The 25,506-nt window shown below is 38.5% G+C and overlaps 1 protein-coding gene across 1 annotated transcript in view; it reads left to right on the plus strand.

The window, feature by feature from the left end:
- The window catches only part of TAF4B (TATA-box binding protein associated factor 4b), a 77,326-nt gene extending 52,786 nt beyond the window's left edge, over nucleotides 1-24,540 (plus strand). Inside the window, exons 13-14 of the mRNA XM_054985235.1 lie at nucleotides 9,919-10,038; nucleotides 22,873-24,540. Of these exons, the coding sequence (XP_054841210.1) occupies nucleotides 9,919-10,038; nucleotides 22,873-23,016 (264 nt within the window). The 3' untranslated portion in view covers nucleotides 23,017-24,540. The remainder of the gene's footprint in view (nucleotides 1-9,918; nucleotides 10,039-22,872) is intronic.
- Nucleotides 24,541-25,506: the final 966 nt, after the last annotated feature.

Genomic DNA, 25,506 nt, shown 5'->3' on the forward strand with positions numbered 1-25,506 from the left:
AAAAGAAAAAAGGAGTAGTGATTTATATTAAGGAGGAGCTGGATTCTAAATTAATTTTTTGAGATCAAAATGGAAGATATCTGGCTGTGGAAATCAATGTAAATGGTAAGAAAACCTTAGTAATAGGTCTGTATGCACCTAATGGTGCAAAAGATCAGTTTTATAGGGAAATAATAGACAAATTAGATCAGGACTCATATGATCAAATGATAATGGTAGGAGATTTTAATGGAGTTGTGGACTTACAAATGGACAGGAAAACAAAAGGCGGCAAACAGAAAGCTCGGAAATTACCAAAATCTTTTTTTGAATTAATAGAACAAGAAAAATTGGAGGATATTTGGAGGAAAGAAAATCCTTAATGTAAAGATTATACGCACTACTCTGCGAGACATTTATCATTCTCAAGAATTGACATGATTTGGACAACAAAAGAACTAGCTTTATGGACAAAAAAAGTGGAAATAATGCAAAGAGTGAGTTCTGACCATAATCCAGTATTATGGAAAGCTACAATGGGACAGAAGAAATTACGATGGAGAAGAAATGAAGATTTATTGCAAGATCAGGAAAATATGGAATATATACAGGAAGAAACAAAACAGTTTTTTCAAATTAACAATAACAATGAAGTTTCAACCCAGATGGTATGGGATACATATAAAGCAGTGACAAGAGGAATTTTAATTACATTAAATAATAAGGATAAAAAGAGAGAGAAAGAAAAATGGCAAGAGATGCAAGAGAAATTACACAAAAAAGAACAGGAATTGAAGAAAACCCCGGGGGGGTGGGAATCAATAATACAAGAAATCAAAATATTGCAGGAACAAATAAGAGCGATTGGAAATAAAGAACTAGAATGGAAATTGAAGACGTTACAGCAAAAATCATTTGAGGGAGCAAATAAACCAGGAAGGTACCAAGCCTGGCAATTGAAAAAGAAACGAGAAAAGAGAATAATCAACAAGATAATTGAAGAAGGGAAAGAGTTAAAAGATCAACAAACAATTAAACATGCTTTTTATAAATATGCGAAATTATTTCAAAAGAAATCAATAGCTCAGGAGAATATTGATCAATATCTACAGAGAATAGATTTACCAATTATACCAACGAATATGAAGGAGAGGTTAAATGCTCCAATAACAGAAGAAAAAATCAAACAAGCTATAGACGTGGCAAAGATTGGTAAAGCACCAGGACCCGATGGAATTACAGCTAAATTCTACAAAGTAATGAAGGGGGACCTTGTACCAGTATTAAAAACCGTAATGAATGATATATTGCAAGGAAAAGGACTTCCAGATACGTGGAATGAAGTGAGTATTGCCTTGATACCGAAGGAATCACAGGAACTGACCGATGTTAAAAACTATAGACCAATTTCGTTGATAAATAATGACTACAAAATATTTGCAAGAATACTAGCAGACAGACTTAAAATATGGCTAATGGATTTTGTAGGAGAAGAACAGGCTGGATTTTTGCCTATAAACAACTAAAAGACAACCTGAGGGTGGTCATAAACGCCATTGAGTACTTTGATAAACGTCCAGATAAAGAAGTTGGGTTCTTCTTTGCGGATGCAGAGAAGGCCTTTGACAACTTGAATTGGGATTTTATGTTTGCATCGATGGAGAAGATGGATTTAGGAAAAGAATTTATAGAAGCAGTCAAGTCAATTTATAAGAAACAGAGAGCGACAATCTGTGTCAATGACAACTCAATAGAGAAATTTGAAATAAGAAAAGGAACAAGACAAGGCTGTCCACTATCACCATTACTGTTTGCTATGGTCTTAGAAATATTGTTAAGGCAGATTAGAGATGATGAAAATATAAAAGGAATTAAAATAAAGGGATCTTCATACAAGTTGAGAGCTTTTGCAGATGATGTGATGTTTATAGTAGAAGACCCAATATAAATTCTGCCAGGATTACTAGACAAGAGTAAAGAATTTGGAGACTTGGCAGGTTTTTACATAAATAAAAAAGTCAAAAATAATAACCAAAAATATGACCAAGAAGAAGCAACAAGAATTGGGGGAAGTAACAGACTGTGAGGCGGTACACAAAACCAAATATCTGGGAATAGAGCTGACAGCTAAAAATATTGACTTTGTTTAAGAATAATTATGAAAAGCTTTGGGGACAAATCGAAAGGGATATGATAAAATGGAACAAATTAAATTTATCATGGTTAGGTTGGATTGCCACAGTTAAAATGAATGTGCTGCCTAGAATTATGTTTCTGATGCAAACGATACCAATTATTAAAGACAAAAAACAATTTGAAAAATGGCAGAGGAAGATATCGGAATTTGTGTGGGCAGGAAAGAAACCTAGAGTTAAAATGAAAGTGCTCTGTGATGTGAAGGAAAGAGGAGGAATGCAGTTACCTGATCTTCGATTATACCATGAAGCAATATGTCTAATATGGCTAAAAGAATGGGTGTCTTTATCCAATCATAAATTGTTAACGTTGGAAGGATATAACAAGCTTTTTGGATGGCATGCATATTTGTGGTACGATAAACATAAAATGGATGCAATGTTCCAGCACCACTATTTGAGAAGGAATTTATTTCTAACCTGGCTAAAATATAAAAGGTTCATTGATCAAGAGAAACCACTATGGATTGTTCCAGCTGAAGTAATCAATCCGAACTTAGAGTAAAAAGGGAAAGAATGTCTTACCTTTAAAGAGCTTATAGAAATAGAAAATAATGAGTTAAAACTTAGGATAAATGAGGAACTGCCATTCAAATATGGCTGGCTACAGTACCAACAGATCAAAGACTTATTCGAGTCAGAACAAAGGAGGACAGGTTTTAGAACTAAAAATTCAGAGCTAGGAGAACTTTTGCTGGGGGATAATAACAAAGCAATTTCTAAAATGTATAAATTGTTATTAAAATGGTATACAGAAGATGAAACAGTGAAAGTTCAAATGGTAAAGTAGGCGATAAATTGTAATAATGAAATTATAATGGATGCTTGGGAGCAATTGTGGAAAAATACATTAAAAATTTCAACTTGTACCAGTATTAAAGAAAATGGCTATAAAATGATATATAGATGGTATTTAACACCGAAGAAGTTAGCCATTGCGAACTAACAGCTATCTAACAAGTGTTGGAAATGTAAGGAGCATGAAGGTTCTCTGTTTCATATGTGGTGGACTTGTGGCAAGGCTAGAGACTTTTGGTCTAAAATATGTGCTGAAATGTCTTCAATACTCCAATATAATGTTAAGAATCCAGAAATGTTATTATTATCCTTGCATTTAGAGGACGTTAATAGAAAAGATAGAGTACTATTGTATTATATGATAACAGCGGCAAGAACGTTATATGCACAATATTGGAAGAGAGAAGAAATACCAGAAATTGAAGAATGGACACAAAAATTGTTGTACATGGCAGAAATGGACAAATTAACAAGAAAACTGAGGGATCAAGATCCAAAGGGATACTTTGAGGATTGGGGGAAATTGAGAAAATATTTAGAGAAAAAATGGGATGTTAAAGGACAATTATGGTCTTTGGAAAGTTATTAAATAAGATAAGATATAGTGTAGATCTTTACCAGTAATAAAAAAGTGACAACTAGGATTTAGAAATAAGATCAGAAAATGGGGGGTTGGAGTGTTGTTGGAAGTCAACGCAGAAAAGGGGGAGGGGAGGGTGTGGGAAGCATATAACCATGGGAAACAAAGGAAAATGTAACTGTTATAATCTTAATTGTATGTTAACCCATCCAATAAAAAATTATATTAAAAAAAAGTTGTTCCCCTTGCATCAGTTTAGTTATATGGGTGGGGGCTTCAATTTACTTCTAGTTGTAAGAGTTTACCTTGCTTCATATGGTTTTGTGTATTTTAAATTGATTCTCCGATGTGAAGATTAGTCCTCATAGGGAACACTAGAGATCGATGATGGATTGGAGCACCTTCTTTGAGAGGCCATAACATGCCCCCCAAAGTCCAGTCTTTCTGAAACTTGGGGGGTCTTGAGAGGACAGGTAGATGTAGATCCCTTGCAAAATTTGGTGAATTTTGCTTGCAAAATGCCACCCCCAGCCACCTAGAAAGACCCAGTAGCAGCGGAAGCAGTGTTTCCTCTTGGCGTTCCTTAGGAAAGGCAAGGGAAAGACTGCTTCCATGCTACCTGAAGCTTTAACAAAGTGTTCTGAAACACTTCAGTAAGCTTTGCTTTGGCATTCCTGAATTCCTTCAGCAATGCTAAGGCTGATTTGGGAATGCCAAAATATCCCGAATTGGGCCCAATCTGGGTTTAAAACCTGGATCTGTAACCCACATCTGCACACATCCCTACCTCTGAGTTTCTCATATTTTGAATTCAGCAAGATCTGCTTTCCTCTTTTTGGCAAAGCCCTGGATAAGAAAGTAAGAAATTGAACTCTCCCCCCCCCCTAAAACATTGTTAAATAGATATAAAGAACACTGGCATGCTCCCTAGAAATCAAGGGCATATAAGTAGGATTGTGCACCAAACCAAATCCAGATCTGGGTTTCAGGGATCCCAAAATATCCAGGATTTCTGGAATCTGGAAAAGATTCCCTGCTCCAATTAAGGTTAAATCAGAGAATCCCATATTCATAGAATCATAGAGTTGGAATGGGGTTTACAGACCATCTAGTCCAACCCCTTGCCCAATGCAGGATCAGCCTAAAGCATCCCTGAGAAGTATTCATCCAGCCACTCCTTGAACACTGCCAATGAGGAGGAACCCCCCACAACCCTAGGCAACTGATTCCACTGCTGAATTCTTAATGTGAAGAAGTTTTTCCTAATGTCCAGCCAGGCAGACAAGGAAAGCCCCTGCACAGATTGGCCACTCACTCTCCCTCCTGCCTCTATCTCACTCCCTTTTATTTCCTTCCTGGTTGGTAAAAAGTGGGAGAATCATAGGATTTATTCAGATTTATCCATGGATCTGCATCTGAGTTCCCAGATTGGATCCAGGATTCTCTGATTTGATTTGGGAAAGCAGGATTTAGTTGGATTGGCAAAAATAAGGACCCCCCCCCCAAAAAAAATCCCAGATCCAGATTGTATACCCCTACTTATAAGGATACATATTATTCCTGTTCTACCAAAATTGTTTTTATACAATCAGATCTAGAGTTATCAGATTGTTTTAAAGTAAAAGTTTTAATATGTTGACTGTTCATTGGCTGTAAAATACAGGCGTTACACTTTGAATCTGGAACAAATAAATAAACTTCAGTTTCTCCCTTTGAGTTTGAGGGCTGATTTCTGCAAGGATCCAGTGTTTTAAGAGGAGAGCATTCAGTTAGTAAGTGGCAGTGTGATGCATTGCTTTAATTTAGCCGGAGGTCTCAGTTTCCATGTTTGAAGAATTCCCCCTCACAGGTGGGTCCCAGTGATTGCCATAGAATAAGCCAACTTATAGACTTCCACGTTAGTATATGAGTGTTTTCTGGGTCTTACGCCAATATGTATCTGTGTAGTACAAAACCCAGACATTCAATTACAACTTAATTCTATTGATCTTTGCATCGTCTACAGCAAGTACCATGGTAAAAGTAGGTAGACAAAATTGGCCATCTCTTACTATATCCTACTCTATCAACAGTAAATAGAATTCTTGAAAATAAAAGCCTAACTCAGATTTTTTTTCTCCATTATGAATCTGTCTGAAAGATCTGTCATTTCTGATCCTTCAGTCACTTTGCGCTTCATGCATTTGAGAAAACAAGAGGTTTGCATGAAGTGAAAGCGTGTGCTCTTTGATTTTTGTGTGGGTATATTTTTAAACCATTCATTGCTTCTTTTGATACTGAAGGATGGAAGAAATATGGGTAGGTGAGAAACAAACTGAGTCAAGCTGTTTTATATAAAAGGCCTAGCCAATTCATTGCAAGAGCATGTGTAAAACAAATGCCTAAAGCGAGACAGTATTTTGCAAAAGCTGGAAGTACTCTTCCAGTGAAATGCAAAGAGTGTTGCTTGCTTACTAAACCGGTTAAATGTCAGATCATCGCTGATTTTGAAATGTGGCTTTAAGAGATTTATAGCACTATCTATGTAATGTAAAGGGATTCAATGGAGAGGGGCTGTGGCTTATTAGCAAAGCATCTGTTTGGTATGCAGAAAATACGAGGTTCAATTCCTGGCATTTTCAATTAAAGGTGCAGATGGTAGGTAATAATAAAGACCTTTGCCTGAGACCCTAGAAAGCCACGACCAGTCTGAGTAGACAATATTGACTTTGATGGACCAAGGGCCTGATTCTGTATAAGGCAGCTCCATGTGTTCAGTGTGCATGTTCATATGGGGAAGCTGGTGACAAGAGTGTCTGGGTCTTTGTGACAAAGAGTACTGGAGAAAGCCAGCATGCTGGGATTTCTGCAGACTTCATTAGTGCTTAGTAGTACAGATGATTTGGTAGGAAATGTCAGTGAAACCTCAAGCTATCAGTATTACAGCTGTCACTGAAGGGGTTAGATGATGGAAGCAGGAACCCAAAACAAGAATGAAATTGGAACAGTCTTATTTACTGCTCTGCATCTTGAGCAGGTCATTTAGATCTTGCTAAAACAGTCATAGTAGCCTCTGTCCTGTATTTCCCCTGGACTATTAAAGGTCAGTGTTTTCTTTCATTGTAATACTGTGCAAGTGTGTCACATTTTAATGAAATGACAAATACTTTTCTGCACTGTATGCCATTCAGATCCAATTCAGACGTATAAAACATATGTAGTATGGTTCAGATTTCTACCACTTTCAGAAAGTGGGAGATCCAATAGTTTTAAAGGAGAGAGGATTGTTCAGGGGAGAAATGTTAGTCTCTGCTCAAACATAGATATCAATCTTGGGCCAATGATTCTCTAATCTGCCTCACTGGCTAGTTGTGAGGATTTTTATGCTACCCTGAGTTTCTTAGGGGAAAGGGCAAGGTGCAAATGACTTTCTTTTCTTGATATGGTAGCTTTTGTGCAAGGAATTTTTTTTAGATGGGTAGCGGTGAAATACACTGTCCGTGTTTCAGTTTTGAAGTGCTACAATTTTATACTTTCATATTCAGGTTCATTCTCCATTTTCTGAAAATACAGTAGAAGGCTCAAAACCAGTCTCTGGATGTAGTTGGTTTGGCTTGAAGTTGACCACTTTCTTAGATCACAACTTCAGTACCAGAAAAAATGTAAAACCTTAGAACTGTATTGTTTCAATTAATATATACACCTGTTATGCCATTTACCAGGTTACATTAAATGACTGTTTCGTTCTTAAGTGCTCGCATGGCTTACTGGTGGGATGTGACTGAGAAATTTGCTGACAAAGTCTTCAGGCCATGAGTGAAAGATTACTCTCAAATTACGCATCTTCACAAGTGATACTTGGCTGTTCTGGTCTTTTGTTGACCTTTGTGCAGGATATCGCATCCCTGCACATGAGACAAATCAAGGCTTGTTTTCTACCTCTGAAAGACCCGTTCCATGTTCAAGATGGCATGGTGCCAGGGCAATGTAATGCCATAGTAAAAGTGATTGTGAACTGCTGTCTCTAATAGCAGATGCAGAGGAGTTAGCCGTGTTAGTCTGTAGTAGCAAAATCAAAAAGAGTCCAGCAGCACCTTTAAGACTAACCAGCTTTATTGTAGCAGTGACCATGAACTGCTGTCTGTACCCATAAATGTTGTAAACCTGTCCTTTTGTAAGCAGCAAGCTGGTATACTCTTACCAAATGAAGACTAGGGTTTCCTAATTATGCTGAAGTACAGTATATGAAAACTTTCTAAAAGCGAAAAATCCAATTTCTGTGGTATGGAAAAGTCTGTCTTAGAGCTGAGCAGAGAACAGAGAAGTCTCCCCTTCTTAAAAATTGCTTCATGTGATTACAGCTATGCTGCAAATGCCATTTCACTATTGGGAAGGGCTTTAAAAATGTACCTCACTTTATTTGTGCTTCAGGTCAGATTAACTAAAATGGTTATTGTGTCACCTGGAAACTCCTGTCTGCTTCAAGACCAGACTTTTAAAACCTATATATTATTATTAAAAAGGCCAGCAGCAACAAAGACCATTTTACAATTTCTGAGACGTTTTCATAGCAATTTGATCTTTACGCAGGTTTTTTAAAAAATCTTTGTACTTGAAGCAGATGGAAAAATCGAAGAAGGAAAAATAGGCTTGAAATGCTTTCTGGCCAGCTTCTGATCTCCTTTCAGAACAAATATATAGTAATGCTGATACATGTCTGATACTCCACTAAGTTTCAGAAAGGTTTGCTTTCTGGTTGAGAAAGAAAGAAGTAACTTTTCCATCCCGTCAGCAACTGGGAAATATTTCAACCCTCAAGCTAGCTAATATAGAGCTGTTTCATACAAGCATGATGATCATTTAATGACTGGTAATGATTATCTCCATGTGTGAACAAGCCATGACAGTCCTAACATCTTAGGAATCATGATGTCACTTACAGGGCAATATTACTGACGGGCATTGTGTTCTCACATGACATGTATGCATGTGTAGCTTGGATGAGATTCACTCTCATAATGGTCTTAGTGGACCTAGAATTCTTTTTCAGTTATACCTTTCTCCCTAACGGGGACCCAAAGTGGCTTACATAATTCTCCTCTTTTCCATTTTAGTTTAGAAGTGATAAGTGTGTATGCTTACGTATTGCAACCTTGGACAGATGACAGCTGGGACTGGAATTTATTCTGTTGGATCCAAGATCAGTTTCTGCCACTGGAAGGAAAGGAAATTTTTTTTGATGACTTGCTCCTCTTGCTGCAATCCAGTTTCCTCCTTTAGCTATTTACCTCTGAGAGGGGGTTCTGTCTAGAGATGGGCATGAACTGAAATACGAACCAAAATTCATCACGAACCTGGCCAGTTTGTGGTTTGTGAACCAGCAGTTTGTCAGAACCCATTTCTGACGAACCGGGCCAAACTTTAGGCTGGTTCATTTGGTTCATTTTCGGTTCATCACTGCAGACAGCCTGGCGCCAATCAGTCAGTTTCCTAGGCAACCGGAGATGAGCTTTCTGCAGTAGAGGTGTGCACCCAGCTGCTTTTCAGCTGATGGGAGGGGGCTCCCCCATGAGCTGAAAAAAGCACCGGCATTTGAAAGGAGCAAGAAAAGTGTTGCTGCTTTCAAATGCCGTCTGGAACTTTAAAGTGTTTCAGTATCTGTTCTTCTTCCTGTGTTTGCAGAAGTTTGCTTATTCCCTGCTGGCTTTAAAAGCCAGGAAAGGGCTAAATGGCTGTTTTTCCTCCTTGGGGGTATGCACACACACACACTTTTTTTTTCAAAGACAAGAAAGTGTAGCAATGTCGTAACATTGTAGCATTGCAACATTGTAACATTACTTCACTTTCCTCCTGGCTTTAAAAGCCAGGAAAGGATTAAATAGCTGCTTTCCCCTCCCTCCAAGGCATGTTTCAGGCTTTGCAAAGAGAAAAAAATGCAAGCGTTTTGCACAGCCCTTTGGAAACAAAGTGGCAGAGAAGCAGCAGCAGTTCACACCCCTATTTTGTAGACCTTCTACTGCCCCAGAAGTGACATTTTCACGAACCACATGAACTGGATCGGGAATCGGGGCAGGTTCGTGGTTTGTGAAACTGTAAAAACCTCGAACCTCCCAGTTCGTTGTTTTTTTTTTGGTTTGTTCCCATGTCTAGTTCTGTCCCCCATAAGCCATATTTTGAAGCACTCACCTAGTTACAGCAGGAATGGGGAAGCACACAAACTGTTAAGGCAGATCTGTGTGTGATAAATTCTAAACTCTTCTTTTGTTTAAAATACTGACTTTGTTTAAAAGACAGGCCAGGGTCAGGTGACTTGAATCAAGGTGAAGGCTTCAAGGCACTGTAATCTAACTTTAATTCATACCTTTCTCTTTTTTTCTCTGAAATTAGATGCAGCAATTAGAACTAGCACAAATGCAACAAAGAGAGGCTAATCTTGCAGCTCTGGCAGCCATTGGACCAAGAAAAAAGAGACCATTGGATTCATCTAGTCTGGCTTCTGGAGTTGAGGTAAATACCACAAACCCCATGGTGGTTTGTTTCAGGTTCTTTTAGCTGATCATTAGTTTGCTTTGTAAAATGTGTTGTCTATTACAGGATGTTTCATACAGCTGAATGTATTTATCAGTTTTATAGGTGGAGAACTCAAATTCGGGGAAGAGAGGTTATTCAAGCCTAGCAGCTAAATGCAGGAAGAGTGACTTTTTTTCATCCTCTCACAAGTGTTGCTGCACTGTGAAGTTTTTTGTTTTTTGGGTTTTCTTTTGTTGCTACAGATATATGGCCCTCCTGATGTCACAAGTTCTCTGTAAGGAAAATCACAGGTCCCTTCTACTATCCACTTTCAAAACTTGTTGCCAAAACCTTTTCTTATATACTCAATGTCCAGTAGTGTGCAAGTAGTAAGTCAAGTAGTAAGTGAAATTGGAATAAATTTTAACAGTGCTCTGAGCAGTTCTAATTCACCTTTAGGAAGAGATCTACTTTATTTCGGGGAGGCAAATAGGCTAGTCAGTACAAAGTATATGTTAAAACAAATCACAGTGGGAAACTTCAAGTCTGTATTTGAGCCATACCATGTTCTATTACACAGAAGCAGGAAAAACAGAAGTGACAGTGGCCTGGACTTCTGCTTGCCATGCTTCTTTCGGCATCCATTCAGACACCACAAGTGGGGCACATAAGCTTTGGTTGGGATATTCTGCTTCTCAGAGTACAGGTGGTGAAGGACTGACCATAATAGCAAACTAATCAGCCGTTGGAAGTATTAACTTGCCTCTGAGCTTGGGTGTGTACCTTGAAATTTTAATAAATTAGTGGCTGTCTTCTTGCTGCATGTAGAATGTGCTTTTATCTACTTTAATTACTACTAAAAGACTTTAAATCATGAGCATGATAGAAGAACTTTCCCAGGTCCCTCCCTTTACCATTAAGCTTTCATTAGGTAAATCATGGTGTTTAATACTAAGTAGGCAAAGGCTGCAGGAAAATAAGGTAGTAATTATTTCTAGCTTTTACTTTTTATATAATTCTAGAGGGTGCGTAATGGCTGCCCCTTGGACATATTCTTGCTGTTGCTGATGTGACTCTGACCTTATTAAGCACTTGTGCTGTAGTCTTACATAGCACTTAAGGTGCCAAGTGCCTATGGCACAGGAGCATCAACATTTTGCGCTTCATAAATAAAGACACTCATTAAGGCATACTGTGTGTATATACACACACACAGAGTGTTATAGGCAAACATAGAAGTATGTGTAGGTTGCTGACTTTCTCAACTTTTACGCATCTTCAGGCCATTTCACATGTGGTTACAGCTCTCTGTTGGGCACTTGGTTGCTTCCCAATGATCATTACAAAAGAAGATTGTTAGGTGTCCACCTGCAGCATCCCTTTACTTTCACCTAAAAACATAAAACTGTGACATAGCCCTACTTTGAACCCATAAGTGTTACCCATAAAGAAAGGTCTCCTTGTGAATTGGAGGGAATTAGCAGCAAGGAGAAGGCAGCGAGAGGGAGTAACTGAGGGATCTTCACCAATGTATACGAGGATTGTCTCAGGTAGAGAACTCCTTTCAATAATCAGACAGATGTTCTAACCAAAAAAGAGAATTGGAAGTAACAGAGTTCAGCAGCACACAAAACACACACAACATGCATTTAGAGTTAACTAGAAAGCAGTGGTGAAAGTTGGATAGAGTTTGAGGGATGGGGTGATATTTACCTAACCAGATGTCCAGGAGAGAAGAGCAGCGTTAAGTGGCCTGCACTTCAAGGTAGAAGGGCTCGAAAAGAGGTTTGAGGGTGGATACTGGATCCAAAGCATGCCCACAGCTTTATGGCAGAAAGGCAGTCTATTTTATACCATGGATCCTACCCAGGGGCAAGATTGCGTCTTCTACCCTGAAAACTAAGGCTTGAGTGATTGTTCTCAGGGTATGACAAATAACTAGGAAGGTTTGATTGGGTTTTCCTAAAGTCATCAAATTATGATTGCCGACCTGTGAGGTGGATGGATAAAGCTATCAGCTCACTGAGTTGCCTAAGAATAGGAAAGTGGTTAAGGTGAGTTCGATAGGGTGGGTTGCATTGATTAATTTAGGAACTCCAGGAAGACCCTATTATATCAGGATTGTTAGTGCATCTCTGGGGCATGGTAGAGGATGAGCTGGCCTCGCCTATTCTCCCCATGTTTGCACGTTCCATCTCCCAGGCAGGATCTGGCTTACCGGCTTGTGCAGCAGCTTCCATGTTTTCTGCCTGCTTGGGTAGTAGTTTTAGCGCTAGAAGTACATTTGTAGAAGGAGTTTATGGCATAACCATAAGCCTTCTAATATTATAGTGGTGGTGCTGACTGCTAACATAAGTGAGTCTGAAAAACTTGGTTGTAAAATGTTCACGTGTAAGTCAGCCTCTTTTCTTACTTTTTAACGTGTTCTTGAGTTTCTTTTCTGTGCTTTCCCATGTAATGGTTGAGGGAAGGAATACCTTCACTCACTCCTACACACATGCATGTAAGGATATTTGGAAAGCTTGCCTTCAGATGCTCACATCTCCAGTCATGTAGTCTGTTCTCACTCCCAGTGCTCCAGTCTGTTGGAGCTTCCCGGATTTCTCTTGAGGCTATTGCTCCTTGTGCCACAGGCCATAGAATAGTCAAGTAGAATCTATTTCTAGCTAATGTATAAATAGAGAGTATGTAACAGTTGCATCATGGGTATATTTTTGCTGTTTGTGCCTTCTGTAGAACCTAAGATCTTAGATCTTAAAAGGTACAAAAAGGTGAGCCAAATGTGATTTATTCCACTGTTTCTGTTCCGTGTATGTAGACTTCCCTTGGGAAAAGGGGAAGTTTACTTCAAATGTAATTCACGCACATCTTTTCTCGCCATGGTGAGAGACTCCTGTTTACAGCAGATGTTGTGCCAGAGAACCGCATCAGCAACTTGCATGAAAATCATACATCCCAACATAAGTGTGTGTGTGTGTGTGTGTTGCATATGGATCTGAAGGAGTACAAATAGGAGTGTTACAAGCATTGTGATTGTAGATTATTTGGTTAAGGAAACACTATCTTGGAAACACCTATTTTTAAAGAATCAGAATGCTTGCAGGTAATGTATAACAAGGAATGAAAGAACATCCTGACAAGTAAACAATGTTCTGTCCTTCAGAGATGAAAGTATGGCCTTGGAATGGAAGAACATGGCTTTAGGCCCCTATACACCATGAATCACTAAAAGCTTATTTTCAGGAAAATTTACTGATTTAACACGTAGCATTAAATCATTACATTACAAGGATGAATGTTTCTAAGGCTGATAAATATTTGTGGCTAAAATAGTATGACATTCATCATACTATCCATACTAAATGTTAGAAATGACAGTCTGTATAACTATCCTATGTATAGAAGTTCCATTGCTATCAAAGTCTTGGGTTATCTGATGCCAAACTGAGTTGAGTTGAACCATGGATTCAAGAAGTTGACCTCTTTAAAGGGTCAGTGGTGAATTGTATCAAATAGAACATCATGGTGTTTACAGTATTGAAAAGAAGCTCTTAATCTTTTAGATTGCTGTTTGTGGGTATTGCATGAATTTAACTCCCTAATAACCTATTTCACCCTTGGGGTTATTCTTGTAAAACACTGTCTAGTAAGGTGATACTTAACACCATACTACAAAAAAAACCCAGCAAGGTCTTTCCAAAACCGAACATCATGATTCTCACACATGGACTACCCTAGAGTATCAAGCTAGAGGTTTCGATATGCAGTAGTGTCCCAACCATCCAGTAATTTCTTGTAGTCCAGAATATTGTTGGTAGGAAAAAGGGGATGGTCTCTGCTTTGTTTCAGTTCCAGAATGAGCTTCACTAAGAAACATGACATTCTGTTTAAGCTGCAGTATGTGTAAGTTTCTGTAGCGTAATACTTACCTCATTGGATTTCCATACTCATCCCATTTCAACTGTATCCCATTTCAGTGCATAAACAAGAATGTTCTGGATAACTCTGTTTCATATATAAGTCCTGAGCATCTAGTTAGCTTTCCTGTATCAAGTCATTTAACTCTTGGCAAAAGGTATACCACAAGTAACATTTTAGGTTCATTACCAGGCATTATACACGTAATACAATTTTAAGCCTAACTACATAGATCATTAAAGGAGAGAAATTACATGAGTCAAAAAAGGTATCTTACCCAATATACGAAGATCACAGGCAAGGAGTCCCTCCAAAGAAGCTCACAATTATTTTATCTTGTCATATTTATAGGGTTTCAGAACCTTTTCTTAACAACAGCTGCTTCAGAGACTCAGGTTCTTGACTGTTTCGTACACCAAACAAGATTATCCATATTTGAAACATTTTCTTGAAACATATCACAGTAGCTAGTTCATTCTTGCTACTTTTGTATTAACAAAGTCTGTGTAGAATTAGCTATTATAAGTTTCTCGTACATCTGAATATCTTTTGTCCCTCCACCTATTTTACTGCATTTACTGAGGAGTTTACTATGAGACAAATGATTCTAGCCTATTTGGCAATTGTTTGAATAATCATATTCAAAATGAATAATGAAGATGCAGTTGCAGCTAACTTGAAGTAGAACTGTAGATCACCAGCTTGTGTGTGATAGTAGCTATTTCTTTCGGTATTATGGTGTGTGTACAACTTGACTGTCCTGCTTGAGTTTGGTTTTATGCCAGTGTGCTCTACCCAATGTACTGAAGCCAAACAAGGCTTTGAAAATAGTGTCAGGCAGCAGTAGAAGAGCAAGATTCGAGTCCAATAGTTTCTTAAAGACCGACAAGATTTCCAGGATATAAGCTTTTGAGAGTCAAAGGGAGCTTTGACTCTCAAAAGCTTTGAAAAGTTAAATTTAAAACATCTGAGCTTCAACAATAGTAAACCAACCAAATTATTATAGCCCAATTCAGAGTGCCTGCTTCAGAAATAGAAGCCTCTGTGTTTTTAATACAAGAAACACTAGTCTCGTTAGCAACTCAAAGAACTTTGTAGACATATCAAATACAGGCTGGATGAAGATCAACAGCATATTATGAAGGCATGAGGCAAGTGCCTCGGGCCTCATTAAAACAGGCAGTAATGGAATAGGGGATTCCTTGATAACAGCCTAAACCACTTTCAGCAGTGGATCTTGTGATTCTGAATCAAACAAGGTTGGCTTGTGAATCCCATGGCTTGTGAAAAGAGACTTCCTCTTTCTCGGAGAGGAGTCTTTCAGCTCATTAGTCACTGTATAGAGATGAACTGGCCTTTAAGGTGCAAGTGACTGGTGTGTTGAGTAGTCTACCTTTGTGTGTGGCTGGGGTGAGGAATTCATTGGAAGGGAGTAAAATGACAAGTATGTTTTGTGCATTGCAAAACTGGAGCACATCTTTGTCCGTTAAGGTGCAGTGTCATCTCTAAATTTGTCAGTTTGTGCAGAAAATGTTTGCCTGTAAATAGGCTAATATATTTTGGCTACTATTAACGGGATTAAGAAATGCAGCACAGCTTATTGTCTTAAAGAGTGCTTTCCCAAAACAAACAGAACTTATTTTCTTATGCGTGAAAAATATATTCAATTTAAGTGACTGATTGCATTGTAGCTTTGGGCTAAACATATCAATAACACAAATGTTGATGACATGTTGAAGGGTCAAGAGTTTTCTAATTTTGTTGGTAATATATTCCTTAAAATGATATGGCAAAGAGTCAGAATATGTCAGCTTAATGACTGTCTGTTAACGAACATGACACACTTTGTTCAGTGTTTGTTACCTCCAGGTACAGATTTAAGAATAGTTGGGAGCCACCGAAAGTGATATTTATACATGAATCTTGGGCATAATAGTACATAAACTGACATTACATTTACAGTAATTTGTCTCAGTATGTAAAACACTTTGTTAGTTACATTTGAAAGAACTTGTAGAAATGTCATAATGAAAACGTGGGAAGGAAGGCTGTATAGATGAATATTAATATTAGGCTCTTTGAGATCTGTGACAGTTTAGTGAAGTTCCAGCTTGAATGCATATAACAGGATTATAAATATACACACTTATTCCTGAGTTGTTCAAGTGAAAACATGTCTCTTTTTCATGCTACTGCATGATTTATCCCTAGAGTTCTGTCTCTTAAAAACTACTCAATTTTCAAGCATGTATGAATTTTAGTGCCAGAAAACTAATTCTTGTAAGAACTTTCACCCAAATAAGATTCCCAGAACCTATTGCTGAAAAGCTGCTTTTGTCCCAAATATGAAACTTCAGTGTAAAAATGTAACATGACACTTCTGATTGGTAGTTCTGATGGTGTTTGCAATAGGAATTACCCAGTTTTAAAATATTTCCAGATGGAAGTCACTTTGCCAAACAATTTCATTTAAGCTTTCAGACAACTAAGTTTCATCTGCCTATCCTTAAACCTGTATCAACTTAAGTTCTGATTGGTTTTCAGACATGAGTTTATGTGCTCTGTTGAGTACAAAATATCATTTGGTTGTATGTGCATTTGAGGAGTTGACCACACTTCTTCATGTGTGATGCACTGTGTGAGGGATGCCCAAATGCACTTGATGCCATCACTTGTGAAAGTGCCTTTAGTCTGGTTCAAGCAGTCCTTGATGATGTAAGATCTCTGAGGAACTGTTCACCTTGAAAAGCAAGTGGGGAGAGCGGAATATAAGATTTATAAATAATAATAGTAATATTAACAACAACAGCAACAACAAAAACAATAATAACGTGATTAAGCATGATGCCTTTCAAATCACCTGTCCTTAGAATGCTTTCTGCTGCATTGTGGCTCAGAAATATGAGCCTATTCTGCCTACACTTTTTGTAACATTACACTATGATGATATTAAAATAGTTGGCTGCCACCTGTGGTGTTATAGGAGGTACTGCCACTGGCTCATTGTTGTTCAAATTGTTCGAGTCCTGGGAAGGGTCCTTCAGGATGGATTCACTACCACCGTCAAAACAGCTGGCACTAATTTTTCCTTACTGAACAGTCACCAAACCTGATAATTCTACCCTTCTTCAAGTTATGATATGAAAAGATCACACACTTCCCCAAGTAAAGTTGCCCATACCCCCATGCTGCACTAACTGAATGTCATCCAGGTCCTCCATCACTGTACCTAAAGGAGGAGCTTACTTCTCTAGCTTCATTCTAAAATCCTTAGAAAAAATGTGACTGTTTGTGACCACCAAAATCTTGTATAGATATAACAATATTTATGGAGACTACACCATCTTTTTTTCTCTTACGTATTTAAAGAATCATGGGCTTTCTCTAGCCACCTATTTCAATTAAAGCTGTCATGTGTCGGTAATTCAAACCCAGGCAGAAATGTCCTCACCTTTGCTTTATATCTTGGTAACCATGTGCTCAGTTTATGCTTTTATATATGGACAAAATTACTAGAGCCAGTTTGGTGTAGTAGTTAAGAGTGCGGGACTCTAATCTGGAGAACCAGGTTTGATTCCCCACTCTTCCACTTTAAGCCAGCTGGGTGACCTTGGGCTCTCTCAGCCCCACCTACCTCACAGGGTGTTTTGTTGTGGGGATAAGAATAACAGACTTTGTAAATCGCTCTGAGTGGGCATTAAGTTGTCCTGAAGGGCGGTATATAAATCGAATGCTGTTGTTGTTACTGTGAGCCACCAATTTTGCCAAAGGAAAATCTGATTTATATGCCCCACTCCCATTCAAGAGAGAAGGTTGGATCCTGATAATAGACTTTGCTTCTGGTCACTTTTTAGATCTGAAACTGACTTCCCTGTGATGGTGAATTCAGAGTTAAAATCGTAGTTACGAAGTTTCTTTTTCCGTATTTTTTGTGGACTTTTCCTAAAACCCTGTCTTCTGCTAGTCAAGTGGCTTCTCCTTTTTTTTTTCCTGGTAGAGCCAAACCAAACTATCTTTTCCTTCTCCAGAATCTGAGAATATGCTCCCAGAATCCCTTGGCAAAGGAAACAATTATTTTATGTACATCAGTCCTCACTTTTTCTACCTGGTGAAAAATTCTAAGTAGAACTAATGCCTCCATTGAGAAAGTGACTTAAAGGCAGCATAAAAACTATATAAATATGCAGTAATTCCATTTGATTCAAGATGCTAAATATTAAATGCCGTTTTCCTAGGCAGGCAGATCCCAGTCTGAAGATTAAACTGAGGACCTTGTTTTTAGATTTTACACCAAATAGACTTCTCAATCTGACTACTGGCAGACAGCAAGTTAAACATTCCTTGTATTGTAAACTTTAATCGAGGGGTGGGCTACCTTTTCATGGCACTTGACAACTGAATTCACTGCCTTCTTGTTGGAACATCTTGTGATGATTCTGTGTAATACTTGCCAAATTAGTTCCGTGTAACCTCTCCCAGAATCGGCAGCACATGTACTGATGGGAAGAGGCTGGGAAGCTTTCAATGAATTTCAAAATAAGCGTTCATACTTTGTTTAAAGCATACAGTCGATGTATAATTTTTTGTCATACCCTTATCAAGCATCCCAGAGAAACAAACCTCTAACCACCAGCACCCCCCAGTAAAACCCTGAAATCATCCACCACCCTAATGAGTTAAGAGTGTTGTGGCAACCAATCGTGTGAACCCTCTGTTCAGGATGCAGATATATTTATTCAATGTATAGTTCATTTTTCTGACTGAGACTCAAGGTGGGCTACATAATTTTTAAATGGTATAATGCATAACAATGCAATAAAAAGGATTTTAAAATGAGAAGGAAAAGCAGTAAAACCGTACAGTGCATACATACTATACTAAATTGCCTAAAACGTTAAAAGGCTACAATCTTTTTCCCTTTTATTAAGATGTCCTCCTGAACAATTCAATTTTACACATTATGTGGAAGAATAAAGTGTGGGAGTGTTCCTGACCTTGACAGGCAAGCTGCTCTAGCAGGTGGGAGCTGCAAGAGAGAGTGCTGTGGTATGGGGCAGGCAGCTATTGGTGTTACCAATGTATATGAAAGGTGGCACCTTCCACATGGCTTTGCTCAGAGTAGCAAAACTGTTGCAGTGGAGCATCTTGGGAGCGGCAGTCCTGCCGATTTAAAATGTTAATAGAGATTTGGCTGAATAATATCATATACAACTGCAGCATATTTTAATGAGGGGGGGCAGCATTAAGAGCACCACACAGATGAAAGATGTAATTCTGTCTGGTCAAAACCATGTAATTCCTAAAACTGAGCAAGTTCTAGTCCATATTTGTGAACATTCAAGACTAACCCTCTTTAGATTGGTGAGTTTGTGCCTTTTAATTGTTACACATGTTGTTGGAAATAACTCTTTTTCTGCTGATGACTAGTATTTAAATTCCATGCACAGTTACCTGGGACTGTGTGGAACTTGCATTTTTGTAAGCAGTCTATAGAAAAGGGTGTATTCTTGGCAAGCAGATTGATAATTGGAGTCAGAAGACGTGAATCATGTACACAATGTTTTTCAATGGACCAAGTAAGAATGGATGGATTTTTTAATGTGCAAATTCTCAAGCCCTGTAAGCAAATTTATTTTTGAAAGAATGTTTCCACCTTAAGTTCTTTGATTTCTGAAGGACATGACTACTGAATTGCTGAGAATCCCTTGGGGTTTGTTTCATTTATAATATTGCCTAGAGCTGCATTCCATATCCTGTTGGAATGACCTCCTTTTCAATGCTGTAATGGCAGCTGCACTACAAAGCTAATTTTTTCCCCTCCTCGCACTCCTTAAGGGGTTGTCTTTTATTTGAACCTTGACCTTTTTGTGTCTTGCCAGTTCTGCAGGACCCTCACTGGCTAGTAATCTTTCTTCCACGCCTGTTTGGTTTGCAGCCACTGAATAAAAGGGAAATTTCAAATGATGGCATTTTTATTGTTTTGTCTTAAATCAGTAAATAATGGAGCAGCAGCAGGGAAGAAAAGCATATTGTATTGTCTCTTCAAAGTGCCCTTATAAGTTTTCTGTTTTTAATTGGCTTAAATGATACTGTTTGCAAAACATTACTTGATGCACATGTTTGCTTCTTACACTAACTCTCAAACTTTGAAGTGTTTCATGCTTAATTGTTCAACCTGTGCGTGTTCCACAAACTGCCATACTGAATTGTGTCAAATTTTACAGTTACTATGGAATCTTAATTTGCTTCCATTGCTTTCTGTTTTTTTAATAAAAATATTTCAAGTACATTTGGTTTGGGAGGAGTTTGTCCCATTTCCTGATGAAAGCACAACTCCTAAAGTCACACACAATAAAAAGAATGCAACCTACATACCAACATAAATTGAATATTATAAATTTTTGAAAAAGCCTATTCAATAAGCAGTATTGTGCCTGCCTTGGTTTTAAGGTTAGATGGTGGTGCACTGCTCTGTATTCCTTCTAAACTTAGTAAAAAACCATGCCTTTGGTGCTCCTACTGGATTTATCTGCCACTTTTTGACACAGTGGACCATGCCATCTTGTTGATACAATTAGAAGGAGAAGTAGTTATCAGTATGTGCTTTGTGTTCTTTATAGACCAGACTCTTAAGGTTTGCCTCCGGAGACCAGTTGTCATTGATGTGGCATTCCATGGCCACAGTCCCATCCCCCATGCAGAGGAATACCTGTGAAGGGGGAATTATAGTTCTGGAACTGGGTGTTGTCAGTATACTGATGTCTCTTGGCTCTATATCTCTGTCCAAACCTTCTGGTGATTCAGTAGAGGTTTTGAGCCACTGCTGAGGTCTTGAAGGACAGAACATCATGCTTCCCACCTTCAGTAGGGTTCTGCAGACCCTTGCTAACTCAGTTAAGAACCTAGAACTACACTGGATGAATCATTACTGCTGGAAAATCAAGTTAATGCATTTGCCTGGGGCCCTAAACTTAGTTTAGCCTTACCTTCTCAGCCAATCTGACCACCAGGATCCATGCCACTAGTGTAATCGAGACTACTGTAATGCAGTTTACAAGGCTCTACCCTTGAAGTCAACTCAGAATCTAGCTGGTATAGAATGCTGCAGCTTGACTATTGGGAGCTAGCTGGAATATGCATATTATGCCCGTTCTGCAGTCACTCTATTGGCTGCCCATCAGTTATAAAGTTCAGTTCAAGGTGCTGACTGTCACATACAAAACTTTTCATGGCCTTGGACATTAATATCTACAGGGCTACCTCACCTCCTGTGCTCTGCTACAACAGCTTCTTTCATCTGAGCAACATCTTCTGCAGTTGCAGTGCTGTAAATGGGCAAGCTCAACAATTGCCTGTACTTAGGCATTGACTGTTGTGACCTCTACCTTATGGAATGGCCTGCCTGTGGTGGTCAGGAAAGCTCTCATACTTTTGTCGTTCCATAAAATATGTAAAGCAGAATTGTTCCGGAGGCATTTTTTTAAAAGGTAATAAGACTACATTATAACAAAATGGTTCCGGAAGGCACTTTTGTGAAAGGAACGAGATTGTGAACTATACCACTGTGTATAGTATGTTATCTATTTGCAGTCTGTATTACCTTACACTCACTGCTTTGTTTTTATAAACACAATGTATTCTGCCTAATATTCTACTCTTTGTCTCAGACTGCTGTACTCCTAATTGTATTTCATTGCTTACTAGACGTCACATCCTGTTAATTGTATTGATTTACATTCTGTAATCCACTTTGAGTCTCAATGAGGAAGGCAAGCTATGAATGAAATATACATTAACAGAAGTAAGTTTGGTAGATTCACAGGACAAATGCCTATTTAGTTGCAGCCTCAAAACTAGATGTTTGTCATGCCAATTGTCCTGGCCCTCCAAAAACCTGTTTTAATGCTTATGTGGGAGGGAACTGGGAATTTGGTTTTTCTTTTTCCAGCTCTGTTTTAATTTTACACTGCTTGTTTTTATCTGCTGTTTTTCTGCCATTTATTGGATTTACATCATCTACTGCTATTGCTTTTTTGTTTTGTATGACTTGCAAATGCTGTTCAACAGCCACACGAGTATAATCTGTTAGTTCTGTCTAGAGTAGATGGCATCCAGTGAGGGCAGCCCAGATACACATGCAAGCATGAATTTAGCAATGAATGGTGAAAGCATTATGGATGGTGAAGCTCTTGCTCTCACCACTGACTGCCCCAGACAAAAAAAAAACCCTGTATGTAATTGACTTTTATACTTCAGTCAGTTTTTAAAAAGTTTAATATATTCATTTATACCCCACTGGTCTCCCCAATGGGGACCCAAACTGGCTGACATCAGTCTCTTTTCCAATGCTGTGAAGGGGGTTAAGCTGAGGGTGTGCCTGGACCCAAAGTCACCCAGCAATCTTCCATGGCAGAGCAGGGATTCACACCGGGTTTCTCAGATCCTACATGAAACTTGCTCTCAAGACTACTCAAGTGAAGCTGTGGGAGTGGAGAAAGAATGAAGAAATATAACGCAGTGATGCCAGCACAGCATAGGATAATGCTAAGAAGCTGTCACTGATTTCAGGGTGCTCTAGTTGACTAACTCCCTGGACTTGTTTGGGCAAGGGAGAAGAGATGGAGGATGCGAACCTCTTCAGTTATTTTGTGGCAAATATGACTAGTGAAGTTTGGGCAACACATTTATGCAAGATTCTATCTATGTGAGAGAGATCTCTGTCTTTTGGTGCTACACCTCTGAAGATGCCAGCCACAGCTGCTGGCGAAACGTCAGGAACTACAATGCCAAGACCACGGCAATACAGCCCGGAAAACCCACAACAACCATCTATCTATGTGCCTTTTAAGTTGTACATTTTGAGTTTTGGGTTTTAATTGCTGTCATAGTTATCTCTCGTTTCTTCTTTTTTAGGGCTTGAACCGATCACCCAATTTTGCAAGACCATATCTTCGTCCAAGAATAACACGCATCTGTCTCAGGGACTTGATTTTTTGTATGGAACAAGAAAAGAATTTGAAGCATTCTCTAGCCTTGTATCAAGCCCTTCTTAAGTAATAATAAGACTTATTTTGCATTTTTGCTTACCATTTGTTGCCTAAGAAATACTGGGACACACTGTCCTATAGTATATTTTTCATATAAACTTTGTTTACAGTTGCAACCTTCTTATTAATGGCCACCTGTAGAGTTTCACTAAAGAGAGGGCCACTGGGAATATTCAGTGCACTGGAGACAAGGGGCTTCAGGTGCCTAATAAATGTCAGTCTGCAGCATTATTCTATGAATCTTTTAAGGTTGTGTTTGGGGAAAAATATATTTAATCTCAAATTGGCAGCTGGACAGTATGCTAGTACACATTACCTATTTGATCCATCCTTTCTAGTTCAAGAAACTAGCTGGAAGAGAAACCACTTGGGACCAGGCCAAGAAAATGCAAGTGGAGGATACTATAACCTGCTGCCTCTAAAGGGAGGCAGAGAAGAGCCATCTGCAGTAGCATAGCTTATAGTGTTCATACAGTTAGGCAGAAGTGCAAGGAAGTTGGAGCTAGTTAGGAGTTAAGGTGAAGAGTCTTAAAAAACACAGCTGCCTAAATAACTGAAGACTCTCTGGTGAGGCACTTAATATTTGTGGAAACTTGAGTTGTCAGTATAAATGTAAGATGCACTTGTTTTCATATCTGTTTATAGATTTTAAAGCAGAGAGGTATCCTTGTAAGACAAGCAAAGTGAAAAGCAATCTCTGTATTATGTAACATGCAGGTTTGTTTGATCTCCTCTGTCCTACAGCATAGGATTCAGAAAATATTTAATTATTAGCAGGGATTTGATAAGTTGGTGGCTTTAAAGTGCCCTTTATTAGCCTCTTTGTAGAAACAAAATCTGCTGTGGCACTTACAGAAGAGCACAAAATGGTTCAGGGAACTGAACAGAGGTTATGCTCGATTCCAAAGTTAGTCTGCCTATTAGCTGGTCATATATCATGAACAGTTTGAGGTGGTCACTTGTAGAGAGTCCCCATACAGTCATTTTTTCTACTAATTATATACTCCTTTGTATTCTTAGCACACCACTGCATCATGTGGCTATATGACAGTGAGTAGAAAAGATAGCAACTGAATGCTTTCATGGTTAAATTACTTTTTTTATTTAAAGGGGAAAGGTTAAAAACTGTGCTATATAAGTGTTACGGGTTTCCTATGACTTCTAGACTGCCTGATTTCTTGACACTGGGACCACTGCACTATGTTGAGAGTTTCTAATCTAGTCATAGTTTTCAAGTTAAAAATATGGCGAACCATGTTAGTTAAGCCAGTGCAGTACATTGTGTGTATATAATATGTGTGTGTGTGTGTGTGTGTGTGACTGTGTGTGTGTGAAAAAGTAATGCCATTGATGATGAATCAGTAAGTAGCAAATTATTGATGGCCCTGGGCAAAAAATATTTTGTATAGTAAATGCTTATCTTTACTTTTTATGTAAGGTGCAGCATTTCTCTCTTTGTGTATTTAGTCTTACTGACAGAACATGTTTAAAATTATTTTAAATACTGCATTAAAGTAACTATATTTTATTAAAATTCATAGTGTATTTACTCTAGTGAACATAAGAAATTTTGTCATGGAGCTGTAGGTGTCAGCCCTTTGTTTTAATATTTTCTATTTATGCACAATGAAGTCTTCAGCAGTCAGCACATAATTGAAATATTTGAATACTCTTACCTGTTAACGTGTGGGTTTTCTTCCTCTGAGCCTTTTATTAATTGACAAGTGAAGCTACTGCATTAAGTCGTTTCTTTTTTTACTATTATGTCATCCCATTTTCAAGTAAACCAATTTCCTCCTGTTTGTTGGAGTGCCTTAGCGTACAAGGAAATACTCTCCCCTGGAAGCTCAAAGGACCTGCCTACAGAGGGTGTTGCCCTCTGCTGCACCTCTGATGTCATCGCCTTCCAGCCAGCCTCTTCTGCTGGAGTAAGTAGTTCTTTCCACAGTGCAGTGATAAAGTGCACCAAACAATCATCCCTAATAATCATCTACTGTCAAAGGCTCATGTGGAAACATGGGCTGTAGTTTTCCACCTGACAAGATTTTCTGTTACTTTTTCAGTTGTGTGTTCTGAACCTCAGAAAACTCGTTCTTTCCACTGCTTCACCCAACACCCTCTCATGGTGGCAACAGTCTTCATAGTCATAATCCTTTTAATTATGAGACTGAGTGATTGCTAAAAATCTGATACTCAGAGATGGTCTATTTGTGCTTTGCTTGCTGCAGTTTAAGGTGGTAACATGTATCCAATGAATGTTCTCTGTGGATGATGGAAAGACTTTTCAAGCTATTCATCTAACTGCAAGCTTTCCAAAAAACGTGCTATTGGTTGGCAAGGTTACACTTGTCTTGACTTTTGCTTCTGCTGTCAACTCATGTCTTAGGTGTGAGTTTTAAAAGAAATACTGTTAAACTGACTAGCTATCAGGATGGTGAGAGATCACATAAATAAAATTAGGGGTTCCTGACCCCTTGAATAGCAATTTTAGGGGACAAAG

This window comes from Eublepharis macularius, chromosome 7 (assembly GCF_028583425.1).
Source record: "Eublepharis macularius isolate TG4126 chromosome 7, MPM_Emac_v1.0, whole genome shotgun sequence".
NCBI classification, from domain to species: Eukaryota; Metazoa; Chordata; class Lepidosauria; order Squamata; family Eublepharidae; genus Eublepharis; species Eublepharis macularius.